Source organism: Melospiza georgiana, chromosome 29 (genome assembly GCF_028018845.1).
Source record: "Melospiza georgiana isolate bMelGeo1 chromosome 29, bMelGeo1.pri, whole genome shotgun sequence".
NCBI classification, from domain to species: Eukaryota; Metazoa; Chordata; class Aves; order Passeriformes; family Passerellidae; genus Melospiza; species Melospiza georgiana.
The window spans coordinates 4,775,603-4,803,153 of NC_080458.1; the positions used below are offsets into that span (position 1 = coordinate 4,775,603).

Genomic DNA, 27,551 nt, shown 5'->3' on the forward strand with positions numbered 1-27,551 from the left:
GGGCTTGTGGACAGTGCGGGAACACAGGGGGCACGGAGGGCTCGGGACACTGCGGGGGGCACGGGGGGCTTGGGGACAATGCGGGGGGCACTGGGAGAGTGTGGGGGGCATGGGGACAGTGCGGAAGCACGGGGGGCGCGGGGACAATGTGGGGGTACGGGTGGCTTGGGGACAGTGCAGGAGCACGGGGGACGCGGGAGGCTTGGGAGTCAGGGGGAGTCGGGGGCATGGTGGGAACGGGAGGGTGGGGGGAGTTTGGGGGGGCTCGAGGGGCTCAAGGGTATGGGGGACAATGGGGTGGCACAGGGGGGTCGGGGGATGGGGGCCACAGGGATGGGGGGGACACGGGGGGCTGGGGGAGTATGGGGTGATACAGAGGGCTCAGGGGTGGGGGGAGAGTATGGGGGGCTGGGGGCCATGGAGGGGATTGGGGGGCACAGGGGTGGGGGGAAAAGGGGGTCTTGGGGAATATGGGGGATCTGGGGGCCATGCAGGGGATTGGGGCTCTGGGGAGTGCACAGGGTGACGCGGGGGGCTGGGGGAGAATGGGGGAGCCAGGGAGTGCACAGGGGGGCTCGGGGGGCGCTGAGGGGTCCCTGTCCTGCCCGGCCCTGCAGAGGCTGCACAGGGGGCAGCTCGGAAGCAGCGCGAGCAGGATGAGACCCAGGACACGGACGAGGTCAAGGTGAGGGGGGCAGGGGGGGCACAGCCACCCTGGGGGACTCAGGGACCCTGAAGGGTGTAGGGGGGCAGCTGGGGGTTCTTACAGAGTGTGAGATGTGCTCGAGGTGGGTGAGGGTCCCTGGGGTCCTGGGGTGTGGGATCCCCGAGGGCGGTGGGGTATGGAGTCCCGGGGAGTGTTGGGATGTGTGGGGTCCCTGGAGGGTGTTGGGGTCTCTGAGAGGTTTTGGGGTGTGTGGGTCTCTGGGAGTGTGGGGTCCCTGGGGGGTGTTGGGGTGTTGGGTCCCCAGGAGGTGCTGTGGTGGGAGGAGCTGGGGTGCCCAGGGAATGTTGGGGTGCCTGGGGTGCCCGAGCTGAGGCCCCGTGGGCGCAGGCGGCGCTGGAGCTGCAGCTCGAGAGCCAGCGTGAGGCCCAGCACAAGCAGCTGGCGCGGCTGCGGGACGAGGTCAACGAGCGGCAGAAAACCATCGATGAGCTGAGAGAGTGAGTGAGCCCAGCCCTGGGGCCACCCAACCATCATCCATCCATCCATCCATCCATCCATCCATCCATCCATCCATCCATCCATCCATCCATCATCCATCCATCCATCCATCCATCCATCATCCATCCATCCATCCATCCATCCATCATCCATCCATCCATCCATCCTTCCATCCATCATCCATCCATCCATCCATCCATCATCCATCCATCCATCCATCCATCCATCCTTCCATCCATCATCCATCCATCATCCATCCATCCATCCATCCATCATCCATCCATCCATCCATCCATCATCCATCCATCCATCATCCATCCATCATCCATCCATCCATCCATCCATCATCCATCCATCCATCCATCCATCCATCCATCCATCCATCATCCATCCATCCATCCATCCATCATCCATCCATCCATCCATCCATCCATCCATCCATCCATCCATCATCCATCCATCCATCATCCATCCATCCATCCATCCATCCATCCATCCATCATCCATCCATCCATCCATCCATCATCCATCCATCCATCATCCATCCATCATCCATCCATCCATCATCCATCCATCCATCCATCCATCATCAAACCATCATCCATCCATCATCCATCCATCCTTCCATCCATCATCCATCCATCCATCATCCATCCATCCATCCATCCATCCATCCATCCATCCATCCATCCATCCATCATCCATCCATCATCCATCCATCCATCATCCATCCATCCATCCATCCATCCATCCATCCATCCATCCATCCATCATCCATCCATCATCCATCCATCCATCCATCCATCATCCATCCATCCATCATCCATCCATCATCCATCCATCATCCATCCTTCCATCCATCATCCATCCATCCATCCATCCATCCACCATCCATCCATCATCCATCCATCATCCATCCATCCATCCATCCATCCTTCCATCCATCCATCATCCATCCATCCATCCATCCATCATCCATCCATCATCCATCCATCCATCCATCCATCCATCATCCATCCATCCATCCATCCATCCATCATCCATCCATCATCCATCCATCATCCATCCATCCATCCATCATCCATCCATCCATCCATCCATCCATCCATCCATCCATCCATCATCCATCCATCCATCCATCCATCCATCCATCCATCCATCCATCCATCCATCATCCATCCATCCATCCATCATCCATCCATCCATCCATCCATCCATCCATCCATCCATCATCCATCCATCCATCCATCCATCCATCCATCCATCCATCCATCCATCATCCATCCATCCATCCATCATCCATCCATCCGTCTGCTCCCGTGTCCTCCTGTCCATCGTCCCTGTCCCCTTGTCTGTCCGTGCCCTGACCGTGTCCGTGTGTCCGTGTGTCCGTCGCAGCCAGAACCAGAAGCTGGAGCTGGAGCTGGAGCTGGAGCGGCTGCGGGCGGAGCACGAGGCGCTGCGGGCAGAGGAGCGCGCCAAGGCAGCGCGGCTGCAGGAGCTGACGTGAGACCCCCGGGACCCCGGCCCGGGGCCTCTGGGGCTCCCCTGGGACCCCAACCCAACCCCCAGGATTCCCCTGGAGACCCCAACCCACCCCTGGGGCTCCCTGAGATTCTTCTGGGGGACCCCAACCCCCCAGGATTCCCCTGGGACCCCCAACCCAACTCCTGGGATTCCCTTGGGGACTCCAACCCAACCCCCGGGGCTCCCCTGGATTCTCCTCGACACCCCAGCCCATCCCCCAGGGCTCCCCACATTCCCCTAGGACCCCAACCCAACCCCCAGGATTCCCCTGGGACCCCAACCCAACCCCCAGGATTCCCCTGGAGACCCCCCGACCCCAACCCTGGGGACTCCCTGAGATTCTTCTGGGGACCCGAACCCAACCCCCAGGGCTCCCTGGACTTTCCCTGGGGGACCCCAACCCAACTCCTGGGGTTCTCAACCCAATTCCCAGGATTCCCCTGCAGACCCCAACCCAATCCCCGGGGCCTCTCAGGCTCCCCTCGGGACCCCAACCCAACACCTGGGATTCCTCTGGGGGGCCCCAGCCCAACTCCCGGGGCCCCCCCACATTCCCCTGGGGACCCCAATCCCAAAAACCCCCCCCAGGACTCACCACAGGACACCAAGCCCACCTCCCCGACCCTGCTGACACCCCCAGGAGCCCCAAACCCCAGGACCCACCCTTGGGACCCTAAACGGGACCCCCCAGAGCCCCCCCAGGACCCCCAGACATCCCCCCAACCTTCAAGTGGCCTCCCCCAACCTTGAAAGGACACCTCCATTCTTCGGGTGCCTCCCTCAAGCTTGAAGTGACCCTCGCAATTTTGGGGTGCTCTCCCCTCCCTTGTACTGACCCCCCCCAATGCTGGGGTGGGCCCCCCCCAAACGCAGGGGTGCCCCCCCTTGGGCTGAGCCCCCCTAATTTTGGGCCGCTGCCCCCCAGGCTCCTGTACGAGCGCCACGAGCAGTCCAAGCAGGACCTCAAGGGGCTGGAGGAGACCGTGGGTAAGTGGGGAGGGGTCCTGGGGGGGGCTCAGGGGAGCCGGGGGGGAGGGGTCTGGGGGGCTCAGAGGAGCCCGGGGGGGTTCTGGGGGTCCCCGTGCACCCCCCTCACCCTCTGCACCCCCCCAGGCCCGTGAACTCCAGACCCTCCACAACCTGCGCAAGCTGTTTGTTCAAGACGTCACGACTCGAGTCAAGAAAGTGAGGGGGGAAAAAAGGGGGAAAATGGGGAAAAATGGGGAAAAATGGGGAGGGGGGAATGAGGAAAATGGGGGGGGAAAGGGGGAAATGGGGGGAAATGGGGGAAATGGGGGAAAAGGGGGGAAATGGGGGTATGGGGGAATGGGGGAAATGGGGGGGAAATCAGGAAAAAGGGGGGAAAAGGGGAAAAATGGGGGGAAAGGGGAGGGAAAATGTGGGAAATGGGGGGATATGGGGAAAAAAGGGGGGGGAAGGGGAGGAGGGAGGGAAGGGGAGAAAAAAGGGGAAAATGGGGGGAAAGGGGGGGAATGGGGAAAAAGGGGGGGAAGGAAAAAAAAGGGGAAAAATGGGGGGGGAAAGGGGGAAATGGTGGGAAAATGGGGGAAAAGGAGGAAAAAAAGGGGGAAAACAGCAGAAATGGGTGGAAAAAGAGGAGGAAAAGGGGCAAAATGGACGAAAGGGGGTAAAGGGGGGAAATGAAGGAGCAAAAAGGGGGGTGCAGATGGGGGACAAATGAGGGGTTCAAAGTGGGGTACGGGGGGAATGTAGGGTCAGAGATTGGGGGAGGGGGCCAGGGAAGGTTTGGGAAGGGAAGGGAAGGTTTGGGAAGGGAAGACAAAGTTTGGGAAGGTTTGGGAAGGGAAGGTTTGGAAGGTTTGGGAAGGGAAGGTTTGGGAAGGGAAGACAAAGTTTGGGAAGGTTTGGGAAGGGAGGGTTTGGGAAGGTTTGGGAAGGTTTGGGAAGGGAAGGTTTGGGAAGGGAAGACAAAGTTTGGGAAGGTTTGGGAAGGGAAGGTTTGGGAAGGGAAGGTTTGGGAAGGGAAGAGAAAGTTTGGGAAGGTTTGGGAAGGTTTGGGAAGGGAAGGTTTGGGAAGGGAAGGGAAGGTTTGGGAAGGGAAGGTTTGGGAAGGTTTGGGAAGGTTTGGGAAGGGAAGGGAAGGTTGGGAAGGTTTGGGAAGGTTTGGGAAGGTTTGGGAAGGGAAGGGAAGGTTTGGGAAGGGAAGGTTTGGGAAGGGAAGGTTTGGGAAGGGAAGGTTTGGGAAGGGAAGGGAAGGTTTGGGAAGGGAAGGGAAGGGAAGGTTTGGGAAGGGAAGGGAAGGTTTGGGAAGGGAAGGGAAGGGAAGGGAAGGGAAGGGAAGGGAAGGGAAGGGAAGGGAAGGGAAGGGAAGGGAAGGGAAGGGAAGGGAAGGGAAGGGAAGGGAAGGGAAGGGAAGGGAAGGGAAGGGAAGGGAAGGGAAGGGAAGGGAAGGGAAGGGAAGGGAAGGGAAGGGAAGGGAAGGGAAGGTTTGGGAAGGGAAGGGAAGGGAAGGTTTGGGAAGGGAAGGGAAGGGAAGGTTTGGGAAGGTTTGGGAAGGTTTGGGAAGGTTTGGGAAGGTTTGGGAAGGGAAGGGAAGGGAAGGTTTGGGAAGGGAAGGGAAGGTTTGGGAAGGTTTGGGAAGGTTTGGGAAGGTTTGGGAAGGTTTGGGAAGGTTTGGGAAGGGAAGGTTTGGGAAGGTTTGGGAAGGGAAGGGTTGGGAAGGGAAGGGAAGGGAAGGGAAGGAAGGGAAGGGAAGGGAAGGGAAGGAGGGAAGGGAAGGGAAGGGAAGGGAAGGGAAGGAAGGGAAGGGAAGGGAAGGGAAGGGAAGGGAAGGGAAGGAAGGGAAGGGAAGGGAAGGGAAGGGAAGGTTTGGGAAGGGAAGGGAAGGGAAGGTTTGGGAAGGTTTGGGAAGGTTTGGGAAGGTTGGGAAGGTTTGGGAAGGTTTGGGAAGGGAAGGGAAGGGAAGGGAAGGGAAGGGAAGGGAAGGGAAGGGAAGGGAAGGGAAGGGAAGGGAAGGGAAGGGAAGGGAAGGGAAGGGAAGGGAAGGGAAGGGAAGGGAAGGGAAGGGAAGGAAGGGAAGGGAAGGGAAGGGAAGGGAAGGGAAGGGAAGGGAAGGGAAGGGAAGGGAAGGGAAGGGAAGGGAAGGGAAGGGAAGGTTTCCCAGTGGGGATCTGTTTCTGACGGGGCTCCCGGTGCCCCCAGAGCGCAGAGCTGGAACCCGAGGACAGTGGGGGGCTCCACTCCCAGAAGCAGAAGATTTCCTTTCTTGAGAACAACCTGGAGCAGCTTACAAAGGTTCACAAACAGGTGCGCGGGGGAGGGCACGGGGGGGGGGGGAAGGGGTACCCGCCCCCATAGCCCCCCCCAGTTCTGCAGCCTCCCCCTCGCTTCCCTGGCTCCCCCAGCGCTCCTTTCCCTCCTATCCCATCCCTGGGAGCCCCTCCCTCACTCCGTGCGCCCCCAACCCCCCCCTCAGTGCCCCACGGCACAGCCCCCACCGCTGCATGGGGGCACTGCGGGGGGAACAGCCCGGGACAGCCCGGGACAGCCCGGGACTCTGCAGGGGGGGCTGGGACACCCCACGTAACCGCTGGGGGCACGGAGCCCCCCCACCCAGGGCACCGTTAGGGGCTCTGAGCCCCCCGAGGCCCTGGTGGGGACCCGGATGTGTGCGAGTGTCGGTGTCCGTGCCGGTACCGGCGGCTGTGGCTGGGTGAGGATGTGCCGGTGCTGGTATCGGTGTGTGTGCGGCTGGGTGCCGGTACCGGCGGCTGTGGCTGGGTGAGGATGTGCGGGTGTCGGGTGTCAGTACCGCTGCGTGCAGGTGTTGGTGTCGGTACCGGGGCAGGTGCGGGGGATGTTGGGAGTGGGGTGCCGCTCCCGGTGGGGTCCCGGTGCCGATACCAGTTCTGCCATGTCACAGAACGGGTCGTCCGTGGCAGTGCGGACCCCGCGCTGTGAGCCCCGGGGCGGGGGCAGGGTAGGTTCGGGTCCCAGCGCTGCAGGGGTCCGGTCCCGGTCCCGGTGCCGGTACTGCCGTGTCGCACAGCTGGTCCGTGACGGTGCGGACCCTGCCCTGTGAGCCCCGGGACAGGGACAGGGCAGGTTCGGGTGGCAGTGCCGGTACCACAGGGGGTCCGGGCGGGTCCCGGTGCCGGTGCCGGTGCCGGTATTGCCGTGTCACACAGCTGGTCCGTGACAATGCTGAACTACACTGTGAGTCCCGGGGCAGGGCAGATTCTGGTCCCGGTGCCGGTGCCGCACGGGGTCCGGGCGGGTCCCGGTGCCGGTGCCGGTGCCGGTACTGACGTGTCGCACAGCTGGTCCGTGACAATGCAGACCCGCGCTGTGAGCCCCGGGACAGGGACAGGGCCGGTCCGGGCGGGTCCCGGTGCCGGTGCCGGTGCCGGTGCCGGTACTGACGTGTCGCACAGCTGGTCCGTGACAATGCAGACCTGCGCTGTGAGCTTCCGAAGCTGGAGAAGCGGCTGCGCGCTACGGCTGGGCGAGTGCAGGCCCTGGAAGGGGCGCTGAGGGCGGCCAAGGAGGGGGCGCGCCTGGACAAGCGGCGCTACCAGCAGGAGGTGGAGCGGATCCGGGAGGCCGTGCGGGCCCGGGGGGCGCGGCGGGGGCCCGGAGCCCACATCGGTACGGGGGGGAACGGGAACCGGGATAGGGGGCCCGGAGCCCACATCGGTACGGGGGGAACGGGAACCGGGATAGGGGGCCCGGAGCCCACATCGGTATGGGGGGAACGGGAACCGGGGGGGCTGAGGGGGCCCGGAGCCCACATCGGTACGGGGGGAACGGGAGGAACCGGGGGGAACCGGGGGGAACCGGGATAGGGGGCACGGTACCCACATCGGTACGGGGGGGGAACGGGGAGGGCACGGAGCCCACATGGGTACGGGGGGAACCGGGGGGCACCGGGGGGCACGGAGCCCACATCGGTACGGGGGAACCGGGGGGCACCGGGGGTCACCGAGGGGCACCGGGGGGCACGGAGCCCACATCGGTGCGGGGGAACCGGGGGGCACCGGGGGGCACGGAGCCCACATCGGTGCGGGGGAACCGGGGGGCACCTGGGGGCACGGAGCGCACATGGGTACGGGGGGCACGGGGGCACCGGGGGGGCACGGAGTCCGCATTGGTACAGGGGGCACCGGGATAGGGAGGGCACAGAGCCCACATGGGTACGGGGGGGCACCGGGGGGCACGGACCCCGCATTGGTACAAGGGGCACCGGGATGGGGGGGGCACGGAGCGCACATGGTACGGGGGCATGGCGGGTAACGGGAACCGGGGTGCAGGGGGCTTGAAGGGTGCACGGTGGGCACGGGGTGGGCAGGGTGGGCACAGGGGGGTGCTGGGGCCGCGGGTACATGGGGGATGCAAGGGGGCACTCAGGGTGCAGGGTGGGCATGGAGGGTGTAGGGGAGCCGGTGGTCACGGGAGATGCAGGGGGTGGGGGGGCATGTGAGCACGTGGGGGGTGCAAGGGGGTGCCCAGGGAGCGGGTGGGCATCGAGGGTGCAGCATGGAGTGGAACTGGGTCCTGGCGTGCGGGTGGGCACGGGGGGTACGGGGTGGGCACAGAAGGTGCCAGGAGGGCAGGGGGAGCGCGGGGGGCACAGGGTGGGCATGGGGGGTACAGGGTGGGTACAGTTACAGGGGCGCAGGGTGGGCATGGGGGGGTGCATGAGATGTGGGGGGTGCGGGGTGGGCACAGTGGGCGCAGGGTGGGTACCCGGCCTGGCACACTCTGGGTTTTGGGCACGGGAGTTGCAGGGTGGGCACGGTGGGTGCAGGGTGGGCACGGTGAGTGCAGGGTGGCCATGGTGGGTGCAGGGTGGGCACCCAGCCTGGCACACTCTGGGTTTTGGGCACGGTGGGTGCAGGGTGGGCACGGCGGTTTGCAGGGTGGGCATGGTGGTGTGCAGGGTGGGCACCCAGCCTGGCACACTCTGGGTTTTGGGCACGGTGGGTGCAGGTGGGCACGGGAGTTGCAGGGTGGGCACGGTGGGTGCAGGGTGGGCACGGTGAGTGCAGGGTGAGCACCCAGCCTGGCACACTCTGGATTTTGCTGGGGGGGGGGGCTGTGGCTGACACCCCCGCACAAGGGCACAGCCCCAGCCCAGGGCGTGCCCCAGGCTCTGGGGGTGCCCTCTGGCCGTGCCGGTGCCAGCAGCGCCCCTGACCCCCCCCGTGCCCCCCCAGCCAAGCCGGTGCGGCCGGGCCAGGCGCCATCGCCCACGGGGCTGAGCTACACCAACAGCCTGTTCCAGGGGTACCCCGGGGGGGGCGCCCTGCCCGGGCCCCACGGCCTGTGAGTGCGGGGGGAGGGGGTACGGGGGGGTGCAGGGGGGTCCTGGGGTCCGGGGGGGGGCGTGGGGGTGTCCTTAGAGGAGGGTGGTGTGCTCTGGGGGTGCAGGAGGGGGGCAGGGGTGCGGGGTGGGGGTCCTGGGGGAAGGGAGGCACTCGGGGTGCAGGGGGGTTGGTGGCAGGGTCTGAGGGGGTTCCGGGGGTCCCGGGGCAGGGGTTGATGTGCTCTGGGGTTCCTGGGGGGCCTGGGGGTGGTCCCAGGGGGTTCCGGGACTGCTGCGCTCTGGGGGTGCCGGGGTACGGGGGATTATTGGGGGGGGGGGCAGGCAGAGGTATCTGAGGAGCTGGAGGTGGGGGGGGCAAGCATGGCATGGGGTGCCCCCTTCGTGCCGGCAGTGCCCAGGGGGGGTCTCAGGGTCTCTGTCCCTCTGTCCCCCCCCCTCCCCCAGCTTTGCCAGCGGCCCCCCCACGCTCCCCAGCCCCCCCCCGGACCCCTACCAGCAGCTCAACGTGGATAATGGTGAGGGGGGGGCCCGGGGGTGTCCCCAGTGTCGGGGTGACACCATCGGGGGTGTGGGGGTGTTTGTCCCCAGTGTTGGGGTGACACCATCGGGGGTGTGGGGGTGTCCCCAGTGTCGGGGTGACACCATCGGGGGTGTGGGGGTGTTTGTCCCCAGTGTTGGGGTGGTCCCATGGGGTGGCCCTGGGGGTGTCCCCAATGTTGGGGTGCCCCATGGGGGAGTGTGGGGGTGTCCCCATGTCAGGGTGCCCTATGGGGGGCCCTGGGGGTGTCCCGAGTGTCGGGGTGACACCACGGGAGGTGTGAGGGTGTCCCCATGTTGGGGGTGTCCCATGGGGGGGGCCCTGGGGTATCCCCAGTGTGTGGGGGTGTCCCCAATGTCAGGGTGACACCATGGGGGGGCCCTGGGGGTGTCCCCAATGTCGGGGTGACACCATGGGGGGGTGTGGGGGTGTCCCCAGTGTGTGGGGGTGTCCCCAATGTCGGGGTGACACCATGGGGGGGGCCCTGGGGGGGTCCCCAATGTTGGGTGACACCATGGGGGGGTGTGGGGGTGTCCTCAGTGTCGGGTGACACCATGGGGGTCCCTGGGGGTGTCCCCAATGTTGGGGGTGACACCATGGGAGGTGTGGGGGTGTCCCCAATGTCGGGGTGGCACCATGAGAGGGCCCTGGGGGTGTCCCCAGTGTTGGGTGAAACCATGGGGTGGCCCTGGGGGTGTCCCCAGCCCCCCCCCCGGAGCTGCTGCTGTTCCTTGCAGGGAACGTGACAGACATCAACGACAACAGGTGAGGGGGGGCAGGGCTGGGCTGGGGGGGGGGTTCTGGGTTTGGGGGGGTCCCTGCTGACACCCCCTGCCCCCCCCCCCCCAGGAGTGACCTGTCCTGCGCCTGCGAGGCCGAGGAGGCGGCCAAGCTCTTCCCGCTGCGCCAGGAGACGGCGGCCAGCTAATGCCCCCCCCAGGTACGGACCCCCCCCCCCAAACCCATTCCTCACACCCCCTCAAGTGTGGGACCCCCCCCTAAACCCATTCCCACACCCCCTCAAGTGTGGGACCCCCCAAACTCATTCCTCACATCCCCCCAAGTATGGGACCCCCCCCCCCAAAACTCATTCCTCACAGCCCCAGGCGAGGGACCCCCCCCCCTTTCCACCTCACACTCCCCCAGGTGTGAGACCCCTCCCCAAACCCATTCCGACACCTCCCCAAGTGCGGGACCCCCCCCCAAAACTCATTCCTGTACCCCCTCCGGGTGTGAGACCCCTCCCCACCTCATTCCCACACCCCCCTCAGTTTTGAGAGCCCCCCAGATTCACTCCTCACCCCTCCCAGGTTGGGGATCCCGTCCCCCTTTCTCACGGACCCCTGGGGATCTCCCCCATCCTTCGAGTGACCCCAACCCCTGAACCAGACACCCCCTCCCCATTCCATGGGTGCCCCCCAGCCCCCCTGGCCCTGGATGCCCTAATTCCCCCCCCATCCCTGGGGTCCCCCCAACACAAGATCCCCCCCCTCCTATCCCTGGGGTCCCCTCCGATCCCCTCAGGTTCCGAGGTCCCCCCCCGTCCCATCCCTGGGGTCCCCCCCCATCCTTGCGGTCCCGGCCCCCACTCTGGGCTCCCCTGCAGGTTCCGAGGTCCCCCCCTCCCCAATCTTTTGGGTCCCCCCCATCCCTGGGGTGGCCCCCCGACCCCCGCAGGTTCCGGGGTCCCCCCCCGATCCCTGGGGTACCCCCGTGCTGTCTCTGCCCCCCCCTGACCCCCGTTTTCCCCCCCCCGCAGGTGCTGCAGCCCCGGCTCCGCCCGCATGTCCCGGTGTCACCGGTGTCACCCGTGTCCTGTGCTCGTGCCACGCTCGCTCCGTGCGGGGGGGGGGGGCGCTCCCCCCCACCCCCCCAACCCAGGACCCCCCCCGGGACCCCCGGTGGGGGCGGGGCCGGGGCGGGGGGGGGGGGCGGGGCTGCCGAGCTGCCTTAACCCGGATGGAGAATGCGACAATGCGACAATGCGACAATGCGACAGTGTGACAATGTGACAATGTGACAATGCGACCATGCCACAATGTGACAGTGTGACAATGCCACAATGTGACAATGTGACAATGCGACAGTGTGACAATGCGACAATGTGACAATGCCACAACGTGACAATGTGACAATGTGACAATGTGACAGTGTGACAATGCCACAATGTGACAATGTGACAGTGTCACCCCCCGGCCCCCCCCGCCCCCCCTGGGTCCCCTTGCTTGGCGTCTCGGCTCGGCTGTGCCCCCACCCCCCCCCCCCCATTCCGGGGGGGTCTCCGCGCCCCCCGCCCCCCCCCCAGCGCTGCATGTCCCGCCCAGCGCGGCCGGAGCGCAATAAAGGGAGAGGCTGAGAGAAAATGGGGGGCTGAGAGAAAATGGGGGGCTGAGAGAAAATGGGGGGGTGAGAGAGAAAATGGGGAGCAGAGAGAGAAAATGGGGGGCAATGAGAGAAACTGGGGGGGTGAGAGAGAAAATGGGGAGCAGAGAGAGAAAATGGGGGGCAATGAGAGAAAATGGGGGGGGTTGAGAGAGAAAATGGGGGGGCTTAGAGAAAATGGGGGGCAATGAGAGAAAATGGGGGGGCTGAGAGAGAAAATGGGGGGCTCTAAGAGAAAATGGGGGGCTGAGAGAAACTGGGGGGCTGAGAGAAAATGGGGCTGAGAGAAAATGGGGGGCTGAGAGAGAAAATGGGGGGCTGAGAGAAAATGGGGGGCTGGGAGAGAAAATGGGGGGGTGAGAGAAACTGGGGGGCTGAGAGAGAAAATGGGGGGCTGAGAGAAAATGGGGGGGCTGAGGGAAAATGGGGGGGGCTGAGAGAAACTGGGGGGCTCTGGGAGTGCTCTGAGAGAAACTGGGGGGGTCTGAGAGAAAATGGGGGGCTTGGGGGGCTCTGAGAGACACTGGGGGGGCTTGGGGGGTATGGGGGGGTCCGGGGGGGCTCGGGGGGCTTAGGGGGGGGTGGGGGAGCTGTGTCACACTGGGGCATTTGGGGGAGTGCGGTGACACGGGGGGCGCTGGGGTCACACGGGGGATTTGGGGAGGGGGGCACACGGGGGGTGTTTGGGGACACTGGGGTCACACTGGGGGATTTTGGGGTCACTCTGGGGGATTTTGGGGTCGCACGGGATGTGGTGAGTGAGGCACACTGCGGATTTGGGGGTGCAGGGGCACCCTGTGGGATTTGGGGGTCACAGCGGCATTGGGGACAGCAGGGAGGGCACAGGGGTGGGGAGGGGGAGCGGGACCCCCTGCACGGGGCACTCTGCGGGTGCCACCTGTGCCAGTGGGGTCACACCTGTCCCTGTATCTGTCACACCTGTCCCTATAACTGTCACACCTGTCCCCACAATGATCAGACCTGTCCCCACAGGTGTCACACCTGTCCCTATATCTGTCACACCTGTCCCCACGATGATCAGACCTGTCCCCACAGGTGTCACACCTGTGCCAGTGCGGTCACACCTGTCCCTATAACTGTCACACCTGTCCCCACAATGATCAGACCTGTCCCCACAGGTGTCACACCTGTGCCAGTGGGGTCACACCTGTCCCTGTATCTGTCACACCTGTCCCTATAACTGTCACACCTGTCCCCACAATGATCAGACCTGTCCCCACAGGTGTCACACCTGTCCCTATAACTGTCACACCTGTCCCCACAATGATCAGACCTGTCCCCACAGGTGTCACACCTGTCCCTATATCTGTCACACCTGTCCCCACAATGATCAGACCTGTCCCCACAGGTGTCACACCTGTCCCTATATCTGTCACACTTGTCCCCACAGGTGTCACACCTGTCCCCGCGGGGATCGGGCGCCCCCTGCCGGTTCCCCCGTGCCCACAGGTGTCACCTGCGGGGTCACGCACGAGTCCCCCAGAGGGGTCACTGTCCCACGCGGGGTCACACCTGTCCCTGCCAGTGTCACACCTGTCCTACTGGTGATCACACACCTTCCTACAGGTGTCACACCTGTCCCAGATCACACGACTCCCCGCAGGTGTCACATGTGTCCCCAGGTGTCAAACATGCCCCTGCAGTGGTGACCACACCTGTCCCTGCAGGTGTCACACCTGTCCTAGTGCTGATCACAAATGTCCCTGTAGGTGCCACACCTGTCCCTGCAGGTGTCACACGTGTCCCTTGTAGGTGTGACACATGTCCCTGCAGGTGTCACACATGTCCCAGTGGTGATCACATACGTCCGTACAGGTATCACACCTGTCGCCACAGGTGTCACGCCTGTCCCTATAGGTGTCACACCTGTCACCGTGGTGACCACATCTGTCCCCACAGGTGTCACACCTGTCCCTATAGGTGTCACATCTGTCACCGTGGTGACCACATCTGTCGCCACAGGTGTCACGCCTGTCCCTATGATGATCACACCTGTCCCCTACAGGTGTCACGCCTGTCCCTATGATGATCACACATGTCCCTGTAGGTGTCCCACGTGTCCCCGCAGGTGTCACACCTGTCCCTGAGGGGATCAGGTGCCCCCCATCGTTCCCATGTGCCTGCAGGGACAGCCGGTGTCACCTGTGGGGTCACACCTGTCCCCATGTGGGCCACACACCTGTCCCTAGAGCTGTCACACCTGTCCCCTGTGGGGGTCACACATGTCACAGTAGTGATCACACCTGTCCCCATGGGACCACACCTGTCACCTGCAAGATTACAAATGTCCTCTGTGGCAATCAAAGGTGTCCCCTGTCAGTGTCACACGAGTCCCCTGTGGGACCACACCTGTGTCCTGCAGGTGTCACACGTGTCTCCTGCAGGTGTCACACGTGTGCCCATGGGGGTCACACCTGTCCCTGTGTGCTCACACCTGTGTCCTGCAGGTGTCACACGTGTCTCCTCCAGGTGTCACACGTGTGCCCATGGGGGTCACACCTGTCCCTGTGTGCTCACACCTGTGTCCTGCAGGTGTCACACGTGTCCCCTGCAGGTGTCACACGTGTGCCCATGGGGGTCACACCTGTCCCTGTGTGCTCACACCTGTGTCCTGCAGGTGTCACACGTAACCTTATCACGTGTCCCTGTCACGTGTTCCCTCCAGGTGTCACACCTGTCACGTCACGTGTCCCCTCCAGGCGTCACACGTGTGTTGCGCAGATGTCACGTGTCGCTGTCACACCTGTCTCTGTCACGTGTCCCCGTCGCGTGTCCCGGTGGGGGCAGGGCGCCCCCTGCCGGTTCCCGGTCCCAGCCCCGCCCCGCTCCTGGCGCCGTTTCCGGGTTCCGGTGCCGGGGCCGGGCGGAAGCGGCGGCAGAAACGGCGGAAGCGGCGGCGGAAGCGGCAGTGGCGGCCATGGCGGCGGCGGCGGCGGCGGCGGGTCCGTGTCCCGGCCCCGGCCCCGGGCCCGGCCCCGGCGCCGCCCGCACCAAGAAGAAGCAGAAGCGCTTCGTGCCGCAGCGGGTGAAGCTGCCGCGGGCCGCGGACCCGCTGCTGGCCGTGCTGGCCTGGGGGGTCACGCACCAGGTCAGCACCGGCACCGGCACCCCCGGGACCCCCGTGTCCCTCCCCGGAGCCCGCGGCTCTGCGCCCCGGCACCCCCGTGTCCCCTCCCCGCCTGTCCGGGACCCCGCGGCCCTTGGGATGCCCGGTCCCCGGTGCCGGTCCCAGTCCCCTCCCGGCATATCCGTGCCCGTCTCTCCGGGACCCCCGCCTGTGTTCCTGGCACCCCCGCAGCCCCCGCCTGTCCCTTCCCTGGGACCGTCATTTCTCCCGGAGCCCTCGGTGTCCCCTGCCCGGGATCCCCATTGCCCCCATCCCGTGTCCCCTTCCCTCAGCTCCATCCCCCGGGATCCCCATTGTTCCCCATCCCGTGTCCCCATCCCCCGGCTCCGTTTCCCCGGGATCCCCATTGCCCTGCACCCCTTGGCTCCATCCCCCAGCATCCCCTCGTTCCCATTCCCCGGGATCCCCATTGCCCCCATCCCGTCTCCCCGTGCCTTGGTTCCATCCCCCCGGGATCCGCATTGCCCTCCTTCCTGTGTCCCCATCCCTCAGCACCATCCCCCAGGATCTCCACTGTCCTCATCCCTCGGCTCCATCCCCTGGGACCCCCATTTTCCCCCATCCTGTGTCCCCATTCCATGTCTCCATCACCCTGGGATCCCCATTTCCCCGGGATCCCCGTTGCCCTGCACCCCTCGGCTCCATCCCCCCTGGATCTTCACTGTCCCCATCGCCCCGGGACTCCCATTGCCCCCATCCCTCAGCTCCATCCTCCGGGATCCCGTGTGCCCATCCCGTCTGGATCCCATTGCCATCCGTGTCCCCATCTCATCCCACCCCCTTGCCCCCATCACGTGTCCCCATCCCTTGGCTGCGTCCCTTGGCTTCCATACCCCCAGTATCCAATGTCCCCATTCCGCCGGGATCCCCACTGTCCCCATCCCTCGGCTCCATCCCCTGGGATCCCCATTGTTCCCCATCCTGTGTCCCCATCCCGTGTCCCCTTCCCTTGGCTCCATCCCTTGTCTCCATACCCTGGGATCCCCATTGTTCCCCATCCCGTGTCCCCGTCCCGTGTCCCCGTCCCGTGTCCCCATCCCGTGTCCCCGTCCCATGTCCCCATCCTGTGTCCCCTTCCCCCAGGATTCCCATTGCCCCCCATCCCGTGTCCCCTTCCCTTGTCTCCATCCCCTGGGATCCCCATTGTTCCCCATTCCATGTTCCCATTCCATGTCCCCATCCCGTGTCCCCATCCCGTGTCCCCATCCCGTGTCCCCATTCCGTGTCCCCATCCCGTGTCCCCGTCCCGTGTCCCCGTCCCGTATCCCCGTCCCGTGTCCCCGTCCCGTGTCCCCGTCCCGTGTCCCCTTCCCTTGGCTCCATCCCTTGTCTCCATCCCCTGGGATCCCCATTGTTCCCCATCCTGTGTCCCCATTCCATGTCCCCATCCCGTGTCCCCTTCCCTTGGCTCCATCCCTTGTCTCCATCCCCTGGGATCCCCATTGTTCCCCATCCCGTGTCCCCATTCCGTGTCCCCATTCCATGTCCCCATCCTGTGTCCCCATCCCGTGTCCCCATCCCGTATCCCCGTCCCGTGTCCCCATTCCATGTCCCCGTCCCGTGTCCCCGTCCCGTGTCCCCTTCCCTTGGCTCCATCCCTTGTCTCCATCCCCTGGGATCCCCATTGTTCCCCATCCTGTGTCCCCATTCCGTGTCCCCAGCGCATATCCCCGTCCCATGTCCCCTTCCCGTGTCCCCATCCCGTGTCCCCTTCCCTTGTCTCCATCCCCTGGGATCCTCACTGTCCCCATCCCCACACCTGGGGGTCCCTGGGGATTCTCCCGAGCCCCATGGGGTCCCCGGGGCTGTTTCCCGGGGGGTCCCTGAAGGTGGTTCCCGGGGCTCTCCCTGGCCCCAGGGGGTTTCTGGGGGTATTTCCTGGTGGTCCTGGGGTTTTTGGGGGTGTTTCCCGGGGGTCCCACCTTGCCCCCCCCCCCCCCCCCAGATCAATGAGCTGAGCCAGGTGCCGCTGCCCGTGATGCTGCTGCCCGACGATTTCAAAGCCAGCTCCAAAATCAAGGTCAACAATCACCTGTTCAACAGGTGAGCGGCACAGGGGGGCGCAGGGGGGGTGTCCTGCAGTGGGGGACACCCCAAAACTGACATGAGCCCCCCCAAACTCAGGGAGAACCTGCCCAGCCACTTCAAGTTCAAGGAGTACTGCCCGCAGGTGTTCCGCAACCTGCGCGAGCGCTTCGGCGTCGACGACCAGGACTACCAGGTGAGGGGGGATTTGGGGTGTCTGGTGTTTGTGGGGTGCCCGGGCGAAGGGAGGGATGATGGATTTGACTCCATGCTCTCAGAAGGCTAGTTTATTAATTTATGATACTATGTTGTATTAAAGAATAGAGAAAGGATACAGACAGAAAGCTAAAAAGATGATAATAGTGAAAACTCATTGCTTTTTCCAGAGCCTCGACACAGATGGCTGTGATTGGTTATTAAATTAAAACAATTCACATGAAACCAATCAAAGATGCACCTGTTGCTAAACAATGTCCAAACCCCATTCCAAGCAATCATATTATCATTGTTTACATTTCATTTCTGAGGCCTCTGAGCTTCTCAGGAGAAAACCCTAGCGAAAGGATTTTCATGAAATATGTCAGTGACACTGTCCTAAAGTATACTAAAGGATACAGAGAGGATACTTACAGACGTTTAAAAGATAATAATGAAAGAGTCAAAACAATTCACATCAGAATCCAATGAAACAATCACCTGTGATAAACAATCTCCAAACACATTCCACATGAGCAAAACCCAGGAGAAGCAAATGAGATAAGAATTGTTTTCCTTTTCTCTGAGGCCTCCCAGCTTCCCAGGAGAAAAATCCTGGGTGAGAAAATTCTTTCAGAGAATGTGAATGCCACAGGAAAGGCCCTTTTAAAAATAGAAATTGGAATTAAAAAATTCTTTGTGCTGCCTGGAGAATGGTTCCAGCCTGGGCAGTGTCACCTCAGCCGAGGGAGACAGGGAATCAGAGTGGGCATGGAGGGTTGGGAAGGTCCTGGAGGGGCTGGGTGGTGTCTGATGTTCGTGTGGCAGGGAGGAATGATGGATCTGACTCCATGTTCTCACAAGGCTAAGTTATTATTTTATGATCTATATTGTATAAAAGAATGCTATACTAACTATTCTAAAGAATGCAGAAAGGATACAGACAGAATGCTAAAAAAATAATAATGAAAACTCATTGCTTTTTCCAGAGCCCTGACACAGCTGGCTGTGATTGGTTATTAAATTAAAACAATTCACATGAAACCAATCAAAGATGCACCTGTTGCTAAACCATCTCCAAACCCCATTCCAAGAAATCGGATAATCATTGTTTACATTTCATTTCTGAGGCCTCTCAGCTTCTCAGGAGAAAAATCCTAGTGAAAGAATTTTCATAAAATATGTCAGTGACACTGTACTAAACTATAGTAAAAAATAGATAAAGGATGCAGACACGAGTTTAAAAGATAATAATGAAAACTCCTGACTCTCTCCAGAGCCCTGACACAGCTGGCTGTGATTGGTCATTAAATTAAAACAATTCAGATGAAACCCATGAAAAATTCACCTGCTGGTAAACCATCTCCAAACACATTCCAGAGCAGCAAAACACAGGAGAATCCATCAGAGAATTATTGTTTTCATTTTTCTCCGAGGCTTCCCAGGAGAAGAAATCCTGGCAAAGGGGATTATTCAGAAAATATGAAAATCTATTCAGAACAATTCAGAATATATTCAGAATATTTTTTCAGAAAACGTTCTGAAAGATATTTCAGGCAATACGACACAGGGGCCTGAGGGTTTCTGGCATTCATCCACCTCAGGCAGGCAGAATTCCGTCAGGGTCCTCAGGGTCCCCGTGTCCACCCTGAGGACAGTTGTGGGAGCCCCAGACTGTCACATGTGTCACATGGGGGGACCCCGGGCTGTCCCCGGGCTCCTGGCCACCTGTCCCCTGGCTGTGCCACCTGTCCCATGGCAGTGTCACCTGTCCCATGGCAGTGTGCCTCCAGATTTCCCTGGCATGGAGCCCCCTGTGGGGGCGGCTGTGTCACCTGTGTCCCCCTGGATGGCTGTGTCACTTGTGTGGCTGTGTCACTGGTGTGGCTGTGTCACCTGCGTCCCCCTGGATGGCTGTGTCACTGGTGTGGCTGTGTCACTGGTGTCCCCCTGGATGGCTGTGTCACTTGTGTGGCTGTGTCACTGGTGTGGCTGTGTCACTTGTGTGGCTGTGTCACTGGTGTCCCCCTGGATGGCTGTGTCACTTGTGTGGCTGTGTCACTTGTGTGGCTGTGTCACTGGTGTGGCTGTGTCACTTGTGTGGCTGTGTCACCTGCGTCCCCCTGGATGGCTGTGTCACTGGTGTGGCTGTGTCACCTGTGTCCCCCTGGATGGCTGTGTCACTGGTGTGGCTTTGTCACTGGTGTGGCTGTGTCACCTGTGTCCCCCTGGATGGCTGTGTCACTGGTGTGGCTGTGTCACTGGTGTCCCCCTGGATGGCTGTGTCACTTGTGTGGCTGTGTCACTGGTGTGGCTGTGTCACTGGTGTGGCTGTGTCACCTGTGTCCCCCTGGATGGCTGTGTCACTGGTGTGGCTTTGTCACTGGTGTCCCACGGGTGGCTGTGTCAGCTGTGCCTCTGACTGTGTCACCGGTGTCCCCCTGAGTGGCTGTGTCACCAGTGTCCCCTGGCCATGTCCCCAGGTGTCCCAGGTGCAGAGCCCCCTGCGGGGGTGGCCGTGTCACCAGTGTGGCCGTGTCACCAGTGTGGCTGTGTCACCGTTGTCCCCATGCCATGTCCCCAGATGTCCCTGGCACGGAGCCTCCCACGAGGGCGGCTGTATCACCTCTGTCCCCCGGGGTGGCTGTGTCGCCTGTTTCCCTAGCTGTGTCACCTGTGTGGCTGTGTCCCCAGGTGTCCCTGGCACAGAACCACCAGGGGAGGCAGCTGTGTCACCTGTCCCCTGGGGGTGTCACCTGTGTGGCTGTGTCACCAATGTCCCCAGCTGTGTCCTCTGTGTCCCCATGCCGTGTCCCCAGGTGTCCCTGGCGTGGAGCCCCTGCGGGCATGGCTGTGTCACCTGTGTCCCCAGCTGTGTCACCTGTGTTCTCAGTGTGGCTGTATCATCTATGTCCTCCCGGGGTGGCTGTGTGACCTGTGTGGCTGTGTCCCCTGTGTCCCCAGCTGTGTCCCCTGTGTCCCCAGCCGTGTCCCCAGCCATGTCCCTGTGTCCCCAGCCGTGTCCCCAGCCGTGTCCCTGTGTCCCCAGCCGTGTCCCCAGCCATGTCCCCTGTGTCCCCAGCCGTGTTCCCAGCCGTGTCCCTGTGTCCCCAGCCATCTCCCCAGCCGTGTCCCTGTGTCCCCAGGTGTCCCTGGCACGCAGCCCCCCGCGCTGGGTGGGCAGTGGGCACCGCCTGCTGCTCTCGGCCGACCGGACGCTGGTGCTGAAGGAGCTGTCGAGCGAGGACGTGGCCGATGTGCACGGGCTGCTGGCACACTACCACCAGGTGTGGGCACGGGGGGCACAGGGTGGGCATGGGCTGCTGGCACACTACCACCAGGTGTGGGCACGGGGTGGGCACAGGGGGCACGGGCTGCTGGCACACTACCACCAGGTGTGGGCATGGGGGGCACAGTGGGCATGGGCTGCTGGCACATTATCACCGGGTGTGGGCACAGTGGGCGCAGGGGGCACGGGCTGCTGGCACATTATCACCAGGTACGGGCATGGGGGGCACAGGGTGGGCACAGGCTGCTGGCACACTGCCACCAGGTACAGGCACGAGGGGTACGGGGTATCACCTGTGTGCCCAGGGTTGTCACCAGTGTCCCCCCGGGGTAGCTGTGTCACCCAGAGGTGTCACCTGTGTTCCCTGGAGGTGCCTGTGTCACCAGTGTCCCCAGGTGGCTGTGTCACTGCTGTCCCTGGGGGTGTCACCTGTGTGGCTGTGTCACCTGTGTCCCCTGGGGGGCTGGCTGTGTCACCTCTGTCCCCAGCTGTGCCACCAGTGTCCCCAGGGTGGTTGTGTCACTGGTGTCCCCCAGGCAGCTGTGTCCCCTGTGTGGCTGTGTCACCTGTGTCCCTGGCTGTGTCCCCATGTCCCTGCTGTGTCCCCATGTCCCTGGCTTTGTCCCCGTGTCCCCATGTCCCAGTGTCCCTGCAGTACGTGGTGCAGTGCCACGGACAGACGCTGCTGGGTCCCTGCTGTGTCCCCATGTCCCTGACTCTGTCCCCATGTCCCTGCTGTGTCCCCATGTCCCTGACTCTGTCCCCATGTCCCTGCTGTGTCCCCATGTCCCCGTGTCCCTGCAGTACGTGGTGCAGTGCCACAGGCAGACGCTGCTGTGTCCCTGTGTCCCTGCTGTGTCCCCATGTCCCCGTGTCCCCGCAGTACGTGGTGCAGTGCCACGGGCAGACACTGCTGGGTCCCTGCTGTGTCCCCATGTCCCTGACTCTGTCCCCATGTCCCTGGCTGTGTCCCCATGTCCCCGTGTCCCCGCAGTACGTGGTGCAGTGCCACGGACAGACGCTGCTGCCGCGGTTCCTGGGCATGTACCGGGTCAGCGTGGACAGCGAGGACACGTACCTGCTGGTCATGAGGAACCTCTTCAGCCACCGCCTGCCCGTGCACAGGAAGTACGACCTCAAGGTACTGGGGTGTCCCCGAGCCCCCCGAGTGCTGCTGTGGGGCTGCAGGAGCGCTGGGGGGTGGGACGGTGGGGACAGACGGACACGAGAGATCTCTGCAGCCAGATCTGCAATTTGGGGTTCATTGCAAAGGGCCAGGGGCAGGGAGCTGCTGGGAGCTGCCAGGCACAGCTGGAGCAGGACTGAGAGGAGAGAGGGGTAAAGGGAGAGAAGGCAAGAGCGTGGTAAAGAGAGGAGAGAGTGGGAAAGAGTCCCTGTTACAATAAATCTTCTTCTGGTCGTGGAATTTGGGGTTTATTGCAAAGGGCCAAGTGCAGGGCCCTGCTGGGAGCTGCCAGGCACAGCTGGAGCAGGACTGAGAGGGGGAGAGAGGATGAGAGAGAGGATGAGAGGGTAAGAGAGAGAATAAAATAGAGGATAAGAGAGCGAGGTTCCCATTACAATACAATAAATCTTCTTCTGATTGTGGAATTTGGGGTTCATTGCAAAGGGCCAAGTGCAGGGCCCTGCTGGGAGCTGCCAGGCACAGCTCAGAGCGGGCCCAGGAGGAGAGAAAGGTAAAGAGAGAGAAGGCAAGAGCGTGGTAAAGAGATGAGAGAGTGAGGAAGAGTAAAGAGGATAAAAAGAGAGAGTAAAAGAGGATAAGGTTCCTGTTACAATAAATCTTCTTCTGGTCGTGGAATTTGGGGTTTATTGCAAAGGGCCAAGGGCAGGGCCCTGCTGGGAGCTGCCAGACACAGCTGGAGCAGGACTGAGAGAAGAGAGGAGTAGAGAGGATGAGAGGGTGAGAGAGTAAAAGCATAAGAGAGTAAAAGGGGTAAGAGGGATAAGAGTGTAAAAGCATAAGAGAGCAAAGTTCCCATTACAATATAATAAATCTTCTTCTGTGTTGAATATTCTAATTCTCACTAACCAATCTACAAATTGGTTATATCTATATCTAACAATACACAAATCCTACAGCACTTCCATACAGCCTGAAAGAATCACTACATCACCACACTGTGCTACATTTTAAACTTTAAAAACTCCTCTTTGGGCCCCTTCTGCTAAGCCTAGAAACTACTCTTTGGAAACCCTAAAAACTCCTCTTTGGAGTAGTTTTAAACCCTAAAATCTCCTCTTTGGGCCCCTTCTGCCAAGCTGGCAGGGTCTGCTCTGACCCTTGGAGCTGTCTGCGAGCAGAGGGTGTTGTTCCATCAAAAGGGGATCACCTTCAGCAGCCACACCATTGTTTTCCTGTTGTTCTGTAACTGAGGGATCTCAGAGCTTGCTTTCATTTCAATCTCACTTACAGTTTCCATATTCTCAAAATCTTTTGCCAGACAATCATATTTACGAGGCTTTCCTGTTTCATCTCTCCCAACACCCCCAAACCCCCTCTTGTCACCTCTGCTCCCTGCAGGGCTCCCTGGTGGACCGAGAGGCCAGTGACAAGGAGAAGGTACTGCAGGGGGGGATGCTGTGAACCCCATCAATTTTGGGGGGAGGGGGTCTCCAGGCCTTGTTTTCCCTCCTCCCCAATAATGGCAGCTCATTGCCTGCCCCCCTCCCCAGGGGCCCAGCCTGGGGTGTCCCCTCCAGCTCAGGGGTGTCCCCTCCATCCCCGGGGTGTCCCCTCCATCCCTGGGGTGTCCCCTCCATCCCTGGGGTGTCCCCTCCAGCCCCAGGGTGTCCCCTCCATCCCTGGGGTGTCCCCTCCATCCCCAGGGTGTCCCCTCCAGCTCAGGGGTGTCCGGGGGGGTTCCCCCCATCCCTCCCCAGGGCAAGGAGCTGCCCACCCTGAAGGACGTGGATTTCCTCAACAAGAACGAGAAGGTGTTCGTGGAGGAGGAGCAGCAGCGCGAGTTCATGGACAAGCTCAAGCGGGATGTGGAGGTGGGGACGGGGTGGGCTGCACCCCCAGAGGGGGTTGAGGGGGGCTCCCTCCCCACCCCAAGCGACCCTTTGGCCTCCCAGTGCCCAGCCCAGTTTGGGGGGCTCTCCCTGTGGCCATGGGGGTGTCCCCCACCTCTAATGACCCCTCAGCCCTGAGAGTCCAGGGGGGTTTTTGGGGACCATGTGCAGCATTCGATGGCTCTGGGGGGTCACAGTGCCCGGGCTCTGGGGGTTTGGGGGCTCTCCCTGCAGCCATGGGGGTATCCCTCACCCCTAATGACCCCTTGATTGTTCCTCCAGCCCTGAAAATCGGGGGCTTTTTGGCAGGTGGGGGTCCCTTTCAAAGCATTCAGGCTCTGAGGGTTTGGGGGGTTCTCCCTATGACCATGGTAGTGTCCCCCACCCCTAATGCCCCCAGCCCTGAGAATTGGGGGGTTTTGGGTTGTGGGGGTCTCTTTCTCAGGGCCCAGGCTCTGAGGGTTTGGGGGCTCTCCCAGCACCGTGGGGCTCTCCCCCCACCCCTAATGACCCCTTGGTTGTCCCTCTAGCCCTGAGAATTGGGTAATTTTTGGACTGTGGGGGTCTCTTTCTCAGCATCCAGGCTGTGAGGGTTTGGGGGCTCTCCCTGCAGCCATGGGGGTCTCTCCCACCCCTAATGACCCCTTGGTTGTCCCCCCGGCCCTGAGAGTCCAAGGCATGTTTGAGGACCATGTCCAGTATTTGATTCCTGTGGGGGTCACAGTGCCCAGGCTCTGGGGGTTTTGGGGTGAGGGTCCCCCATACCCAGGCTCTGGGGGTTTTGGGGTGAGGGTCCCGTGTGTTCAGGCTCTGGGGTTTTGGGGTGAGGGTCCCGTGTGTTCAGGCTCTGGGGTTTTGGGGTGAAGGTCCCCTGTGTTCAGGCTCTGGGGTTTTGGGGTCCCCTGTGTTCAGGCTCTGGGGTTTTGGGGTCCAGTGTGTTCAGGCTCTGGGGGTTTTGGGCTGTGGGGGTCACAGTGCCCAGGCTCTGGGGGTTTTGGGGTGAGGGTCCCCTGTGTTCAGGCTCTGGGGGTTTTGGGGTGAGGCTCCCCTGTGTTCAGGCTGTGGAGTTTTGGGGTGAGGGTCCCCCATACCCAGGCTCTGGGGGTTTTGGGGTGAGGGTCCCCCATACCCAGGCTCTGGGGTTTTGGGGTGAGGGTCCCCTGTGTTCAGGCTCTGGGGGTTTTGGGGTGCCCCCCCAGGGGTTTGTGTGCCCCCCCCCCCCCCCCCCCCCAATTCCTGCCGTGTCCCCCCAGTTCCTGGTGCAGCAGAAGCTGATGGACTACAGCCTGCTGCTGGGCATCCACGAGGTGGAGCGGGGCGAGCAGGAGGAGGAGGAGGAGCTGGAGGAAGAGGAGCTCGGCGGGGGGCGGCGATGAGGGGGGGCTGGGGGGCCCCTATGGCACCTCCCCAGAGGGGCTGGGGGGGCTCCTCAACTCCTACCGGCCCCTGGGCCCCGGGGAGTTCGATCCCGGTGTGGACGTGTACGCGCTGCGCGGGGCCGAGGGTGAGCCGGGGGGTTTTGGGGGGAATTTGGGGGGGTCCTGGGGGGGTTTGGGGGCGCAGGCAGCGCTGACCCCCCCCTTCATCCCGCTGTGCCCCCCAGGAGCCCCCCGGCGCGAGGTTTATTTCATGGGGCTCATCGATGTCCTCACCCAGTACGACGCCCGCAAGAAGGCGGCGCACGCGGCCAAGACCGTCAAACACGGGGTGAGGGAACGGGGGACCCCAAAAATGGGGGGCACCCCAAACTGGGGGGCACCTCAAACACGGGGTGAGGGAACGGGGGACCCCAAAAATGGGAGGCACCCCGAAATGGGGGGCAGCACAAACTGGGGGCACCTCAAACACGGGGTGAGGGAACGGGGGACCCCAAAAATGGGGGGCACCCCAAACTGGGGGCACCTCAAACACGGGGTGAGGGAACGGGGGACCCCAAAAATGGGGGGCACCCCGAAATGGGGGGCACCTCAAACACGGGGTGAGGGAACGGGGGACCCCAAAAATGGGGGGCAGCACAAACTGGGGGCACCTCAAACACGGGGTGAGGGAACGGGGGACCCCAAAAATGGGGGGCACCCCGAAATGGGGGGCACCTCAAACACGGGGTGAGGGAACGGGGGACCCCAAAAATGGGGGGCACCCCGAAATGGGGGGCAGCACAAACTGGGGGCACCTCAAACACGGGGTGAGGGAACGGGGGACCCCAAAAATGGGGGGCACCCCGAACTGGGGGCACCTCAAACACGGGGTGAGGGAACGGGGGACCCCAAAAATGGGAGGCACCCCGAAATGGGGGGCAGCACAAACTGGGGGCACCTCAAACACGGGGTGAGGGAACGGGGGACCCCAAAAATGGGAGGCACCCCGAAATGGGGGCACCTCAAATGTGGGGTGAGGAGAAGAGGGAACCCCAAAAATGGGGGGCAGCACAAACTGGGGGGCACCTCAAACACGGGTGAGGGAATGAGGGCACCCCAAAAATGGGGGGACAACACAAACAGGGGGGGCACCTCAGACATGGGGTGAGGGAATGGGGGCACCCCGAAACTGGGGGGGCACCTAAAACAGGGGCAGAGGAAACAGGGGAGCCCCAAAAAGGGGGGCACCACAAACATGGGGTGAAGGGGGCACCCCGAAAATGGGGGGGGGCACGGACTGATGGGGGGCACCCTGAACTGGGAGGAGGGTACCCCAAACTGGGGGGTGGTGGGCACCCCAAACTGGGGGGTGGTGGGCACCCCAAACTGGGGGCGTGGCATTTCCCAGCTGGGGCTGGCGGGGTTGGCTCCCCCGTGGTGTTTTTGGGGTGCTGAAGGTGGGGACAGAGAGGAGTTGGGGGGGACCCAGGCCAAAACCTTCCAAGGAGGATTTGGGGGGGGGTTGTGGGGGGGTTGGGACTGGGGGGGGCTCAGGTGAAGCTGGGGGGGGGGTGCCCAGGTGGGGGTTGGGTCCTGTGGGGGAGTCTGGGGGAGGGGTGGGCTCCCAGGTGGGGGTGTCAGAGGGTGCTGGGGGTCCCAGGAGTGCTCTGGGGGGGTGTCAGGGGTGCTGGGGCTCGTTCCCAGGGGTGTCAGGGGGTGCTGGGGCTCGTTCCCAGGGGTGTCAGAGGGGCTGGGGGTCGTTCCCAGGGGGGCTCTGGGGGCTGGGGGTCGTTCCCAGGGGGGGCTCTGGGGGGCTGGGGCTCGTTCCCAGGGGTGTCAGGGGGGCTGGGGGTCGTTCCCAGGGGTGTCAGGCTCTGTTTTGGGGGGCTCTGAGCCGCTGCCCCCCCCAGGCCGGAGCCGAGATCTCCACGGTGCACCCCGAGCAATACGCCAAGCGCTTCCTCGACTTCATCACCAACATCTTTGCCTGAGGGGGGGCCCAGCGCCCCCCCCGCGGGACCAAACCCCCCCACCCAAGGGGTGCTGCCCCCACCCAACACCCCCACAGCGCCCCCCGCAGTGGGGTTCCACTGCTCAAGTGCCTTAACTTTATGCAAAGGGGTCTGGGGGGGCTCGGCCCCAGAACTGGGGGGGTCTGGGGTGCCCCCCCCCACCCTGCACAAGGGGTTCTGGGACCCTTCTGCCCCCTCCCCAAGCTGGGAGGGGTCAAACACTACTTGCCCCGGGGGGGGGGGGGGAGGAAGGGGACCCCCCACTCATGACTGGGGGTGCAGCCCCCACTCCCGTTCCTAATGGGGCTGGGGGCCACTCCCTGCCCCCCTCCGTGTGGGACCTGGGGGGGCTCCCTCCCCTTTACTGCAATTCTCGGGGGGCAGGGGATGACTCCGGCCCGGTGAGACCCCCGGGGGGGCGGGGCCTGCTGGGCTGATCCCCCCCTGTCCCCCATTTGTGGGGGCCTGTGTGCCCCCCACCCCATTTATGGGGCTCCTTCCCTTGCTCTGTTCTGAGAAATAAATTATTGAACCGGCCCTGCGTGTGTCCCTTTCAAAGCCCCCGGGGA

At 62.7% G+C, this 27,551-nt stretch overlaps 2 protein-coding genes across 7 annotated transcripts in view; both read left to right on the forward strand.

Moving 5' to 3' along the window:
• The window catches only part of KIF5A (kinesin family member 5A), a 40,068-nt gene extending 28,686 nt beyond the window's left edge, over positions 1–11,382 (forward strand). Inside the window, exons 18-29 of one of the 6 annotated variants that reach the window (XM_058042045.1) lie at positions 618–685; positions 1,055–1,164; positions 2,564–2,671; positions 3,618–3,677; positions 3,805–3,877; positions 5,876–5,980; positions 7,108–7,321; positions 8,890–8,998; positions 9,444–9,514; positions 10,275–10,302; positions 10,387–10,475; positions 11,294–11,382. In XM_058042045.1, coding sequence (XP_057898028.1) covers positions 618–685; positions 1,055–1,164; positions 2,564–2,671; positions 3,618–3,677; positions 3,805–3,877; positions 5,876–5,980; positions 7,108–7,321; positions 8,890–8,998; positions 9,444–9,514; positions 10,275–10,302; positions 10,387–10,465 — 1,025 coding nt within the window. In that variant the 3' untranslated portion in view covers positions 10,466–10,475; positions 11,294–11,382. The other 5 variants (XM_058042044.1, XM_058042046.1, XM_058042049.1 and 2 more) reach the window with 5 other exon arrangements.
• Positions 11,383–14,883: 3,501 nt separating this feature from the next.
• Positions 14,884–27,513, forward strand: PIP4K2C (phosphatidylinositol-5-phosphate 4-kinase type 2 gamma). The gene is given in 11 exon segments (XM_058042054.1): positions 14,884–15,028; positions 17,013–17,110; positions 17,192–17,288; positions 20,434–20,574; positions 21,571–21,717; positions 23,122–23,160; positions 23,481–23,594; positions 24,866–24,967; positions 24,969–25,116; positions 25,216–25,319; positions 26,881–27,513. Coding segments are annotated over 10 exon segments (1,038 nt in total). The 5' UTR covers positions 14,884–15,028; positions 17,013–17,045; the 3' UTR covers positions 26,962–27,513.
• Positions 27,514–27,551: the final 38 nt, after the last annotated feature.